Here is a 13,273-nt window from a genome sequence, read left to right as displayed (position 1 = left end):
CTATGATCAATTGAGATTTGCCTCTTAGGTAAGTCCCGTGCTGTTTGTATTCCGCAACCTGTCACAGAAAATCCAATGTGTTTCTTACACTTCTACCTGCATTGTCAGAACATGGAATTGTCTTGTGACTGCTTCAGGGTGCAGAGGAGTTATTTAGGGTCCCAGTGTGACGCAAGTCACCAAGCCCAACCCAACCTGAGATGGAGCCCTGGTTCAAATAATACTATCGTGCAAGATCAGTCAGTCCTCAAGAAGACCATCTTGACTTACCCAGCATTTCAGTGACATGGAACATAGACTGGTTTGCCCATCCCTTCAGAAGCTAGTTTAGGCTTGTCTTTCTCTCCGCAAGTCACTTGTGCATATTGTTTACTCAAAAGCCTAGTTTCTCTCAGTTCAGTATGTATCTACAATTTTTAGAAAATCTGCACAAAAACTTGCATTTAAACACATATCGCTAAATGCATTTTTTTCTAAGCACACATTTCTAAATGTATTTTATCCCAATATATATATTAAGCATATTGTTGTATTTTACAAGCAGAGAACTGACTTGGCACATTTGGGAAGCACAAATAGGTCTAATGAACCAAGGAGGTGCAAATAAGGTCTAGTTCGCACATCACTTTTAAACCATAGTTAAAACTGTTGTTTAAAAGGTGTACATAGTGCTGAAATCACAGGTACTTTGCTTCTTCCCCTGCTACTGCTGGGCAGCAAACTATGGTCTATCTTGCCATTGCCTTTGAAGCCAGCGTGTGGTGTGTTTCCTCTAAACAAACTATGGGCACTAAGCCCAGGACAAATGTTGTTTACTGAGATTGAACAGACAAAGTATAGCTTGTTTCCCACAGTGAGTCCTCACCCACCATTTCAGCAGTATCAGCAGCACATTTAAATGATAGTTGTCCCTTTACTGGGCCAGAGTGACATATTTAGGCTAACTTAGATGAGCCAATTCATTTGAGAAAACCATGTGAAAAACAAAACACACATCATGTCCAAAAGAGAAGCCAAAAAACAAATGTTGCGGTTTATGTTAAACCTTTTACAAAATAATACAATAAATGATTCAATAAATAGAAAAAAATTACAAAATTACAGGTATTTTTTAATACAGGGAAACAAAGAAATAAACTCAGAAACTTTAAAACTAACTGCCTAGCTGGCTCCAAAGTGGAACTGTGCAACACACCAACATCTCCACCAACACTAAGGGCCGAGAGGGAACCGAGCACAGGACACAGCACCCCCTGGCCCCACGCGCACAAAAAGGAGCCCCTTTCGGACCCCTTGCCTCTTCATATATATTAACTTTTTAAAACATTATCTTGTCTTCACAATAATCTAATTAGTAGCATGAGCTTGTTGTGGTTTGTTCCTGAGTAGATTATATCCAGCAGAAAAGAAGTGGGATTTTGGAGTGGGATGTTTGTGAAAATATCATTCAGCACCCCACTAGTGGCCACTTGGAACTCCCCCCCCCGCCAGTTCCTCCATAAGAAGCACCCGTCCCCTACACAGGGCCAGGCCAACTACATAAGCAATCCAAGCAGTAGCTTAGGAGAACAGGAGTTTACGAGTGCCAACAAAGCAGGTTGTGATCCAATAAGTGTGCCCAAAGATCTCCCACAGCATCACAAGGCGTTGCTGTGGGGGCACATTTCTCAGATCGCTATGACACAACCACCTGGAGGAGCAAAACATCTCCAGCATGCCTGGCACATTATAGCATTGTCCTGGGCCGAAAGAGGGGAGGAGGTTTGAGGTATGAACTGTCTATCCACCAGCAGCTCCAGAACTCTATACCGGAGGAGACAGAGAATGGGAATCCTTCAGTTGTAGGAGTCTGAGGGGCATTAACTGGAAACAAAATTAGTTAGAGGGACAACTATAGGATGGACACTGCCCCCCCCCAAGTGCCCTTGGTTCCCCTCACACACACAAGCAGGGTCTGGAGCCACTCTGCAACTGATTAGCATAGCCAAGGAAAGCTGAAATACTGACAAATGTGGGAGGCAGTGTTTGGGGTGGGAAGAGACATGCTTGGGAGAATCTGGGGAGCAGGATAGATCCCAACTGCACAACTGGAATTTGAAGAACTAGGAGACTGAGTGGAGGAACCAGTTTGCTTGGATTGATAGGCTGCAGTTGGCATCAGGTGGGTTAAAGTGTGGTGGGAATGTAATGTATGTGGGAGACCCCACAATGAGTACTGGGCAAGATGCCCTTCAGGTCTCTTCCAAAGGTACCGCTCCATGAAAGAGGCACAACAGGTTCCTGGGCTCAGTACATCTGGTCCGCCTACCCCTTTCAGAAAATTAAGCCAAATAAACCCCAGAACGTACCCTATCTGCTACCAGCAGACTGAGGGTAACTCTGCTGCCAATCACCCAGTGGGAAGTTGTTCCATCAGGCTAGTCTTGCTTAAGAACGTTTATGCCAGCATGTCCCAGGCCGCCCCAGCAGTGAGGGCATCCATCTGCTGGCACTAGGGGCTCTGTACCAGATGTTTTCAACACAAAGGAAATGCTTTCAAGTGCAAGGAGGCATCAGAATTCAGTTGGCAATATATTCCAGTCCTCTCCGGACAGCCCATCTTCTGAATCTCCAGACTTCAAACACAAGGAATTTGGGACCATGGAAAAAGGGGGACAGACAGCTTGAGGGGGTCTCAGCAGAGAAGAGGAGGTATATCCATGCACCCCCCCAAACTTGTATAAATGAGGCCTCAGTCAACCCCCACCATCACTAGGTTTGAAATATGAAACGGGAACAGCAGCTGTGAAATTCCTTGGGACTGGATCCCCCACCACTTGCAAGACCCTGCCAGGCCTTGCATCCTTCAACCAAAGTGGGGAATTCCTGTTGTTGTTGTCCTGTGAGTTAATACTGGAAGAATAATCATAACAAAAGAAGTCGGCAACTCCTAGAGCCAAAGCGCAATTCCTTCCTGCCCCACAGGGGGAGGGGGCGATGGAAGGGCTGGAGCTTCAGCCTTTACACAGAGGCTGTGCCCATCCCAGGTGCTGCAGAACACCCCCCCTCCCCACCGCAAGGGGCTCCAGCCTGATCCCCATGGGAAGCGCAGAGCCATCTGCCACAGCCGTAGAGCACCTCCTCTGAAGGGAGGCGAGACCTTGCTGCGCTCCCACCTCCAGGCAAAGGGTTGCTGACTCCAGGCAGAAATCCAGACTCTGCCTCATCACACACCCAAAGCACTTGTGCCCCAAGGGAAAGAGATTTCTCTGCCACGCCCTTCAAGCCAAAGTTCTCTTGATCAAGGGGAAAGAGGGGTGTCCCTCTGAACGTGCCCCCCCCCAGCCAAAGCAGGCCCTCCCCAGAGTGGCCCCTAACCAAAGCGCTCCCGCACAAGCAACATAAGTTTCTTCTTGCCCTTGTAGGTCTGTTTGAGGTTGTCAAGGAACTGGCTAAAGCGCATGTGCCCTTCGTGTGCCATCAGGAAGGTCTCACGGGCTTTCCCCAGAAACTCAATAAACTCGCCATAGTGCCGGGGACTGATGTGGGTGAGGCGCGAGTGGGTGGTGCTGATGTAGGCGGCCATGGCAGCCTCCAAGAGCTGGCAGAGAGGGGCCTTGTCCATCGCAAACAGCTTCCCTCCAGCGCCGGCGCTGCCTGCCCCACGGCGTCCCGCACCCAGGGAGGCAAGGCCTGGGGGTGGAAGGCTCCAGCGGTGTAAGATGTCAGAGAGCATGGGGGCACACTGCACACTCTTGATGACAAGTGGGACAATGGCAGCCAACTCGTTCTTCCCCAGCGACTGGCTGAGGGAGCAGGCCCAGAGGACATCATTGAGGGCAGGGTGGGTGTCCTGGTTGAAGGCGATACTGAGGTGCGAGAAGGCCAGGGTGGCCAGCTTGTAGGCACGCATGGGCAGTCCACGGTGCTCCATGTACCGGGCCACAGTGAAGAGGTGGGAGTGACCCATGCCGGCAGAGGCCGCTGAATCCAGCACGATCTGGTAGGCTGCCTCGAAGGCTGCATGGTTTTTCTCGCAGAGCGTCAGAGCTGGCAATGCACAATTCTGCGGGTCCTTCATGGCGCACTGCAGCGCCAGCGTCCGGGCACAGCTGCACAGCTCATCCCGTTGCCCCGTGCTCAGGCTCAGCCTCAGCAGGGTAGCGTGTGTAGTGCCTGTCACAGCCACGATGGTCGTGGCCTCGATGGGAGTGAAGAGAGTGTACCAGTTCTGCATAATGTTCATCAGGGCCTGGACACCTGAGAGCGAAAAGAGCAGGATTTCAGCAGGAAAGTCACGGAGCAGGTGGCAACAGCAACCGCCCACAACAGCAGCACATCCCCAGCACTCACCAATCTCAGTGGCGCAGCTGACCAGCCAGCGGACCATCTCCCTGCGACGCCAGGTCATGGTGTTGAGGGTCATTCGCATCACCTATGTGAAGAGCAAGAGACAATGGGCATTTTCAAAACAGTACTGAAGGAACCACAATGCATCTTAAGAACCACAGAGTACACCCTGCCTCCTTCCTCGGGTTGTGGCTGCTTCTGCTGCAACGTGAAGCTTCAGTCCGCCATTGGGCACTGCAATCCAATGGCAGGCACAAGAGGCAGGGAACAAGGAGGCATCTGCTTCTACCCTTGCATGCCCCTCAGGTGAAATCATTCATTTCCTCCCAAGTTCCACAACGGTGGAATTCATTCATTTATTTGTTATTTGATTTATATCCCGCCCTTCCTCGCAGCAGGAGCCCAGATTGGCAAACAGAAACGCTAAAAACACTTTAAAACAGGGGACCTTCAAAGGAGCAGCAAGAAGGGGAACAACAGAAATGCACCTTGCACACTTAAGAAGTGATACAATTGCTCCCCGGGGCAATAAGGACAGCAGGAAGACAACTCAGGAGTCCCTTTTACTCAACTCTCTGCTCCAAAGGAGTTGACCCAAACCTCTCAGAGAGCGAGAAACGGTGCCAGAGGACTGGAGGGAATACCTCAAGGGAAGACTTGCTATAGCAAAGCCACAACAATTCCAGCGATTCGTTTCATCCCTTTCACATTGCCACTCGAGACAATTGTTGGATGCCAATAAGAGACAGACAGGTTTAACCCGTGTGGCACAATCCACTGCAAAACTGTCCTGCACCATCAGCCCATTTTATGCGTGTGAGGACTTCTTGGTGGGTTGTGCCCTGTGTCAGTTGTGTGAGTGCATCGGAAGGGGATGCTGTTTGGCATTTCCACCTCTGCCCTGCACAGCTTCTCCCATTAAAGTTACAGTCTGAAAGAAGCAGTTATAGCACAGCTCAAAGCACCGGGGATGGGCATCCCAGCTCTGTAGACCAAGACGATTAAAGCACGCCAACAAGAATCCCCTCGTCCCCTGCCCTATCTTCAATTCCTCAAGGGCAGCAAGTTCATCAGCAGAAACCTCCAGCCAGCTCCAGCCATGTCCAAATCTTCTGTCCCATCTCAACATGCCTGCATCTGTTCAGTCTGTCTGAAGATCTACATGGAGCCAAAGCTGTGGCCCATCAGATCAAAACGTTAAAAGAACATAGGAAATAGGTAATGTGGCATGGGTCTTCCACGGACAAAAAAATCACTTTCTAAAAATTCAACATTTATTTATTTATTATTTGATTTATATCCCACCCTTCCTCCCAGGAGGAGCCCAGGGCAGCATAATATGCAGCTATTTCACATAAAATCATAAATATACAGTTTTCAGGAAAACAGAAACCTAGTCTATCCAGGTAGGAACTTGTTTTCAGCAGGCATTGGGGGTGGAAAATGAAAACAATGGTGCAAAGAGAAAAGATTTAATGTTTTCAAAGTTCTTTTTTTTATATATAAAATAAAGCTCGGTGTCACTAGTTGATGGGGTAGATAATTCACAGCACAGGAATCTATTATTTAAAAATGACTACATTAGAGCTTTTAAGTGGAAACGATCCTGCCAAAAGGGTGTGAACTAAAAACTCTCTCATTCAGGATCCCCTGTCAACCAAAGAAAACGTGAAGCAATGAGCCCGCTGGGCAATGCCGACTCCCTTCCACAGTGGCCGGGGGTATAATCTGCTCACACATGTCCTCACCTGCAGGCCAAGCTCCAGGGAGATGTTCAACAAGGTGGTGTCTGGAGGAGTGTTGGCTGGTGTGGCAGTCTTGCAGGCATCTTGGGCCAGCTTGAATAGCAAGGCTGGAGAATGAATATTTTGCTGGATGGAGCCTAGGACCATGCGCAGCCAGTTGGGGTCGCCTAGAATGAGCCAAGAAAAGGACATAGGATTACACTTTTCTTAAAGCCAAGAGCAGACCCCATGCCGCCATCTCACAGCTCTGAGTAACTACACTCTTCAGAGCGGGAGAAGCAGTTGTGGATCCCAGATCTTCGACCTTCACCGCTGGGGCTACCTTTAGCAGCAGTAAGCATAGCTGATGCCAGCTCACACTGTCGCGTCTCTAGGTGGCCAAGGGTGAACCAGCGGGGGAAGCGGTTGGCCATCATGGAGTCCAGGGGATTCTGGTGCAGGATATCACTGGCTGGCAACACCGTCTCCAGCACGGGGAGCCTGCAGAGACAGAGATGGGAATTGAGTTAGGTTGCTGCCCCCATCAGAAAGACAGAAAAGTCTCACTCGCCAGAAGGGGAACACAGACTTCAAGAAGACTGTTAGAGAACAGAGAATTGTGGGGAGGGAGGAGGCAGAAGGTCTGTCCTTCCCTTTAGGTAGCGCTACTTTCAACACTGATGGCCTGGAGGATTAGGGGTGGTGGAGGAGCACAGTGAAGTGGGACATACATAACAAGGCCAGCGGCGCTGGATCTTGGCTGCAAAGAGTAACAAGAAGAGGAGGAACAGCAAGAGGGAGGGGGAAAACACCCCCTTCTCCAGTGTGCACCTAGTCAAAAACTTTCATTCAAAACCTTCACAGGCCCAAATGACAGGGAGGCACCAGGAAGAAGACCTTCGCCACACTGGCACCCCAACAATTCTTATATTTTTATAGAGTGTTTTATCTCTGTTTGTTTCAACATTGTGTAAGTCGCTTGGGGACCTTTGGGTATCAAGCAACTAATAAATCTAATAAAAAAATAAATAATCTTAATTATTTAAAGTATTTATAAACCACAATTTCATTTAAAACAACAAGGCGCTATACAGACTAAAAACACAGTATTACAATAAAAACCAAACATATCAGCAACATCTGACTGGCAAAAAATCTCAGTTTTGAAAGGCCTGTCTAAATAGTACCGCTTTTAGAAAAGATGTCAAACAAGCAGGGGTGATTCCTCCCGAACTTCTATCGGCAAAGAGTTCCACAAGGCAGGGTCAGTCATGCTAAAGCTCCTGGGAAAGGCCAGCGAACCTCAGGACTATCGAATCACCTTCCCAGAAAGGATCGCCTGGGGCTATCGTGATGGTATTTCCACCACCAGGTAAAGATGTTTCTGTTCAGCCTGGCCTTCTAAACCCTCTCAGCTTTAAAGTGGGTTTTAATTCATGTTTCAGTTTCTGTAAAATTAATCTGTTATAGCTTTTTATTGTTCTATACAGAGTTTTAAACTTGTAAAAAAATGATGATTGTTTGTTACAGAGAACTTTTGTTATAAAGTAACTATGGAAATGTAGACTGAAGGGGCTTACATACCTCATGGCTCGCAGCGCCAAGCGGTAGGCCAACTCAGGGTCATAGGGCAGCAGGGCAGTAAAGAGATAGCGGGCAAACGTGTGCATGGGAACACTCTCCCGGAACACGACCTCCCCAAATCCGCTGAAGGGTCCTCCTGGGAGAAACAGGCAAGTGGGCAATTAACCGCATCCTAACCTAGCTCAAAGCACTTTGCCCGAGACTGCCTCGCTCTCCCATGGAACAGCTAAGGCGAATAACCATTCCCAAGCAGATAGCAAGCCAGCTGGCACTGGCTTTTGCCAGCTGGTATCACTGGCTCTTCTCCAAATCCCAAGATCGGATGGGGCCATCATGCAACCATATCCACCCTCACAGCCATAGCATCATGAGGGCTGTTCACACAGGGCCCAGATCCCCCAGGGCCAGAGCGTCCCCCATGCTATCCCTCCCTCTCCTAGCTCCTCAAACTCTGGTCCTGGCCTTGCTCCTTTTGCATTGTATCCAGTTGCCTGCATGCTATAAATCAGTTCAGGTCTTGAGGACGAACTTCATGCAGTCCTAGCGCAGCACTTTTAGTACTAAATCAGAAGCAGCCTGATTGGGACTGTGCTGAAATCACAACGGGAGGTAGAGAGGAACAATGCTGGCTTTACTGGTGTAGCCTGCCATTCAGACCTATTTCAAGGCATGGCTTTTACATTACATTTAAATCCAAATCTTTCCTCCAAGGCACTCGGAGTGATGTACGTGGTTCTCCCCTCTCCATTTTATCCTCTCAACAACCCTGTGGGGTAGGTTAGGCTGACAGACAGTGAGCTCCCAGCCCCCCCATACAGACTGCGAGCCTGCGACACCTGTTTGCACGCCCCACCTACCTTTCCTGTTGTCTTGAATGCTGTGTGCACTGCCCATGTATATCTGCCATCAACCAAAATGGCGGCAGAGGCTTCCCTAAGGGGCTAATGCCCCTGCTGCCATCTTGGTTGATGGCAGACATGTGCATGTACAGCGTAGCGCGCATGCCTGCCATCAACCAAGATGGTGGGGGGGGCATCAGCCCCTTAGGGAAGCCTCTGCCGCCATCTTGGTTGATGGCAGGCATGTGTGCAGTATGCGCAGACTAGGAAAGGCAGGTGGGACGTGCGGGTGAGTGCCACAGGCCTGGGGCAGGCTGGTGCCCAAGGGCCCAGTCATGCCTGGTGCCGGCCCTCCCTTCTATCTTCCACAGACCCCAAAAATCAAGGAGTCTTTTACTTCTCCTTTGCCAAACAGCCAATCCCATCCCTGCCCACCATCCTAGGTAGCCCACACTGCCTCCTCCACACTCTTTAGAGGCAAGGCATTGGGCGTCTACTCTCTGGGACATGTGAAGCCCAGCCAATCATTCACTTACCATCCAGGAGGAGGGCTGCTTGCTTGCGGAGCACGGGTACTAGCCGCTCATCCAGCTCCATCTCATCCAGGAGCCCAATCAGCTGCTCCTCGCTGCGCACTACCTTGTCCTGGGCATAGAGCCCCTCCGGCATAGACCGCTGCTGACCTAGTCCCAGGAGTGCCACCTCCAGAGCCAGCATGAAGTACGACTCGCCAGGACTCGAGGGCACTGGAATGTGCTGGTAGAGGGCCTTCTTGGGCTCCGACACAGAATCTGGGAGAGGCGACAGGGATGGAACAGCTGAGCAGGAAACAAAACCACTTGCCTCTACTGCAATAGCCTGCATGGCCACATCATAAGCCAGCTAGGCAAGAAGGAGGCTACTGCAAAGCTCTTTCCTCACATGGCCACAGAAATTAGACTCCTTTCTTCTTCACCCTAGCATGGGCCAAGTCAATTTCCCACAAGGGAAAGCAGCCTGCAGTTATCAAAACCACTGTTATCGTCAGTTTATGTATTGCATTTAGATCTCACCTTTTCTCCAAACAGCTCAGAGTGGTGGTATACATGGTTCTCCCCTCTCCATTTTATCCTCACAACAACCCTGTGAGGTATGTGAGGCTAAGAGATGGTCAACCAGTGAGCTTCATGGCTGGGTGGGGATTGAACCCTGATCTCGCGGGTCGTGGTCCAAAATGCTAGCCACTACACTACACTGGCTCTCTAATCTTGGCTGGATATATAGACTAGGTTAGTGAAGCTCAGCTATGGAGAAGGGACTGGTAGCTTCCTCCATACCCATTCACTCCATCTCCGCAGTACCTGGGTAAAGAGCCAGCCCATCGTCATCCATTCGGCAGGCCTCCAGAAAGGTGCGGCAGAGGCAACCAATGGGGTCCAGAGGGTGCCCCACCCATCCCTCCAGGTTGGTGATGCTGGTTGTGCCTTTGTGCAAGAGCTCTGGGGGGGAAAAAAGAAGAAGAGACGCTTCAGAAACCAAGCCCTGAGCAGAGGCAGCTTTAGCTTGAACATTGGTCCCTGGAAACAATTCTGTTTCTTGATCGCTCATGGAAAAGGAAGGCAGCTGCCCCTACAATTGCTAGAGAAGACTGGATAGAGAGCCAAGGCAGTGAACTCCAGGATCCATTGCTCAGACCCACTAGACTGTGGGCCCCACTGTCCTAACACTTCATTTAAAAACAGCAAAACAGGGATCCACTATTGCCCAGGCCAGTTTGCTGCCAGTGAGGGCATTTTTGGACCCGGAGAAAGCCCCAGTCTTTCTTGGGAACCTGACCTCAGAGGCACGCTGAAAGCAGCAGGATATCTGCCCACAGTCATGGAGAGCCCCTGCCCTTCTCTGGGCTCCACTGACTCTTTCCCAGCCCCGCTAAGACCAGCCTTTAGCAGCCAAGCTTTGGCACCTCTCCAATCAGGCTCCCGCCCTCCCACCCTGCTTTGCTGGGCACTCCTTGCCTTTCTTCTGTTGCTTGTAGCTCTCCAGCTGATGCCGTCGCTGCAAGCGCATGGCGTTGACCACAGCCACGGCCAGGCGCAGGGCCTCACGGGGGTAGCCGTGGGAGCGCAAGGCATCCACCCGAGCACAGGCCATGGGAAAGGCATCACCCAGCCAAAGCGGATGGCCCTGGGGGTCAAAGCCCAGCTTGTCACTTCCACTCTTCAAGGAGACACCATAGCAGTCACTGCTCAGGATCTTCTGCAGGTGACAATCACCCCAGCGAAGCTCTGCAGCCTTGATAGCACGGCCAAAGACTGTCTGCCGAACACCAGCTGTCAAAAGAGGAAACAGGGCAGAGCAGAGCTGGTAAAAATGATAGAAAGGGTTGGCTGAGAAAAGAACCAGGGTCCTCCTCCTCCTCCTCCAGGGACACCAGGTTCAATCTAGCGAGAACTTTTTCAAAAAAATATAGCATCAATCACAAAGTACTTTTCACATGAAGACAGAACTGAGAATCCATTTCTAATGTTTGTTTACTTTTATCATCATAGGAATATCAGCTATACCATTTGAAGCTATACCAAATGTGGTTACACTGGAGTAAAAGGAGCAGTGGGACACTGGGGTCTTGAATCCTGTGGATGTGTACCGAGATATAGGATAAAAAATGACGCCAAATCTTAGCAAAGTTGCCTTGCTTAATGATTCCCATCAATCTATTTTAGATCAATTTTTCTGCAAAAGCTACATGCCAGTTCCTTGCAAACCAGCTTGTTATTGCAAAACCTTTTGCCAATTTTCTAGTGAGATCTTAGCATTTATATAGCACCATGTATATTATCTCAGTAATCCTTCCATTATCCTATACGGTATAGGCCAGTAATATTATCTCCATAATGCAAGTGGTATGCATGAGAGTTAGACACAACCCCAAAGCTTTCCTTATGTTCTGCTATCTGTATTAACCAGGCTTGCCTGGAGATGAACAGAACATAAAAAGAGCCCTGCTGGATCAGCCTATAAGCCCATCCGCATAATGCCCACCCAGCATTATGTTCTCACAGTGGCCAACCAGATGTCTTTGGGATGCCCACAAGCAGGATCACTCTCCTCAACTGCGCTCCCCAGCAACTGGTATTCAGGCATACGGCCTCCACAACACTGGGAGATAGAACATGGCCTTATTAGCTACTAGCCATGATGGCTAAGAGATTGCAAGAGAAAAGGAATCAAGCCCAGAACCAGGATCGACAACCTTTTCTGGTGTAAGTTTCCCTACCTGCACTGCGGTTTGGATTTGATGGCAAAGTGTTGTTGGCTCCAGTGCTGTCACAGGAGTAATTCCCCTCCTCCAAGGGACAGATGTCCAGCTTGTTCCACTTCTTCAGAAGCTGCAGCCATAGAGCCCGCTCTTCCAGCTTGCAGTGAGGGCTCAGGACCACACACACCCACAATGCACCTGGGGCACAAGGAGAGGATGAGGAATAGCCAGGTTCAAGGCCATGCAGGCACAACGCCAGCAACGCACAGAAGGGCTCCAACAAGGAGACCTCAGCTGGAACTGTGAGGTCAGGCCCATCGCCTGAGAGGCACGGGGCGCATCTGGCATCTGGATGGGAGACCCCCAGGAGGCCCCACATAGGCTGCCGTGAGCTCCAGAAAGAAAGAAAGGCAGGGTCTGAACAGCAGCACATCACATTATTCCTGCTCTGATGATAAGCCCTGCTGCAACCTGTTGGCTAAATGCAAGGAGGCTAGAGAGTTTAAGAACAGAATATGGAGATATGCTGTAGGCCAACCCGTTAGACAAGGCAGAATTCTGCTCCCAAGGAGAAACGGCTTACAGGCCTATGGGCACCTAAGAAACTGCCTTCTTATCTTGGCTTGGGGTTTTAATGACACAGCAACAAGCAGCATGGTTCCTTTTAAGTCTTGCCATATTGTTTAAAGAGCTGGAAAGGCATCTTGAGACAGATGGGCTCTCCCACCATCTTTGCAGGCTATACATTTATGTTTTGTCCGATTTTTTTGCTCTGTCCAAAACATCATTTTAGGTCATTCAAGACCACTTTTCTGTGTGCACACTTCAAAACATCCACTGCAGTTACAGAGCCATTCTCACTGGCTTCCCCACAACTGTAAAACTTACTTCCCCAAAGGTTGGCTGAAAGCAGGGGGAGTTTGGGGGGGGGGTGTCATTTCCACAGCCAGAGTTAAGCCAATTGTGGAATTAGTGGAGTATTTCTTTTTTAAAAAATCATGCTTCTTGAATGCATTTAAGCATTGCTAATCACTCACATCATTTTGCCACAAGGCAGGGCTAAAAAACTATCTGAAAAAATAAATTTATGCCAAGCCAGCCCACCTCCAGCACATGGAATTTTATCACTGTAAGGTGTCCATTTTCAAGCTTTTCTTTGCAGCCATAAGGAGCAGACACTTCTTTTTTTAAAAAAGGAAACAAAGAAAGCTGAATCCTGCACTAGTTTCCAGAATTCTGCTGATGTGAAACACCCAGCCCTGGCCATAGATTCTCTTGGGGACCCATCCCATACGTCAGAGGAACATTCACCTAGTTCATCCCAGAGTTGCCGGCACTTGTCAGTCATGCCCGCTCCTTGCTGCCGCCACAGGGCCAGGCGTGGATCCTGCAGGAACTGTTCTGTCATCAGGATGAGCATTCGTGCCCCATTGGAGTCCCGCATTCTCAGCATTTCTCGCACCTGGGGGATGAGAGACATCACTCCCAGAGATGAAAGAGTCTAGGGATTCAGGGAGCAATGCCTGCTCTTCTCTCCTCAAGATGAAAGCTGTGAACCA

At 49.6% G+C, this 13,273-nt stretch overlaps 1 protein-coding gene across 4 annotated transcripts in view; it reads right to left on the bottom strand.

Annotated features, from left to right (window-relative positions):
- Nucleotides 1-893: 893 nt before the first annotated feature.
- ZSWIM4 (zinc finger SWIM-type containing 4) overlaps nt 894-13,273 on the bottom strand; it is a 37,765-nt gene continuing 25,385 nt past the window's right edge. For all 4 annotated transcript variants that reach the window (XM_061613808.1, XM_061613806.1, XM_061613807.1 and 1 more), the window contains exons 5-14: nt 13,026-13,176; nt 11,733-11,912; nt 10,471-10,785; nt 9,817-9,954; nt 9,013-9,267; nt 7,638-7,773; nt 6,397-6,554; nt 6,078-6,241; nt 4,333-4,414; nt 894-4,239 (exon numbers count right to left, since the gene is read on the bottom strand). In XM_061613808.1, coding sequence (XP_061469792.1) covers nt 3,353-4,239; nt 4,333-4,414; nt 6,078-6,241; nt 6,397-6,554; nt 7,638-7,773; nt 9,013-9,267; nt 9,817-9,954; nt 10,471-10,785; nt 11,733-11,912; nt 13,026-13,176 — 2,466 coding nt within the window. In that variant the 3' untranslated portion in view covers nt 894-3,352. The remainder of the gene's footprint in view (nt 4,240-4,332; nt 4,415-6,077; nt 6,242-6,396; nt 6,555-7,637; nt 7,774-9,012; nt 9,268-9,816; nt 9,955-10,470; nt 10,786-11,732; nt 11,913-13,025; nt 13,177-13,273) is intronic.

The sequence above is a fragment of the Rhineura floridana genome, chromosome 3 (assembly GCF_030035675.1).
Source record: "Rhineura floridana isolate rRhiFlo1 chromosome 3, rRhiFlo1.hap2, whole genome shotgun sequence".
Classification (NCBI taxonomy): Eukaryota; Metazoa; Chordata; class Lepidosauria; order Squamata; family Rhineuridae; genus Rhineura; species Rhineura floridana.
Note: the sequence above shows the minus strand (reverse complement) of the source record. Positions and strands in the feature narration are given on the sequence as shown.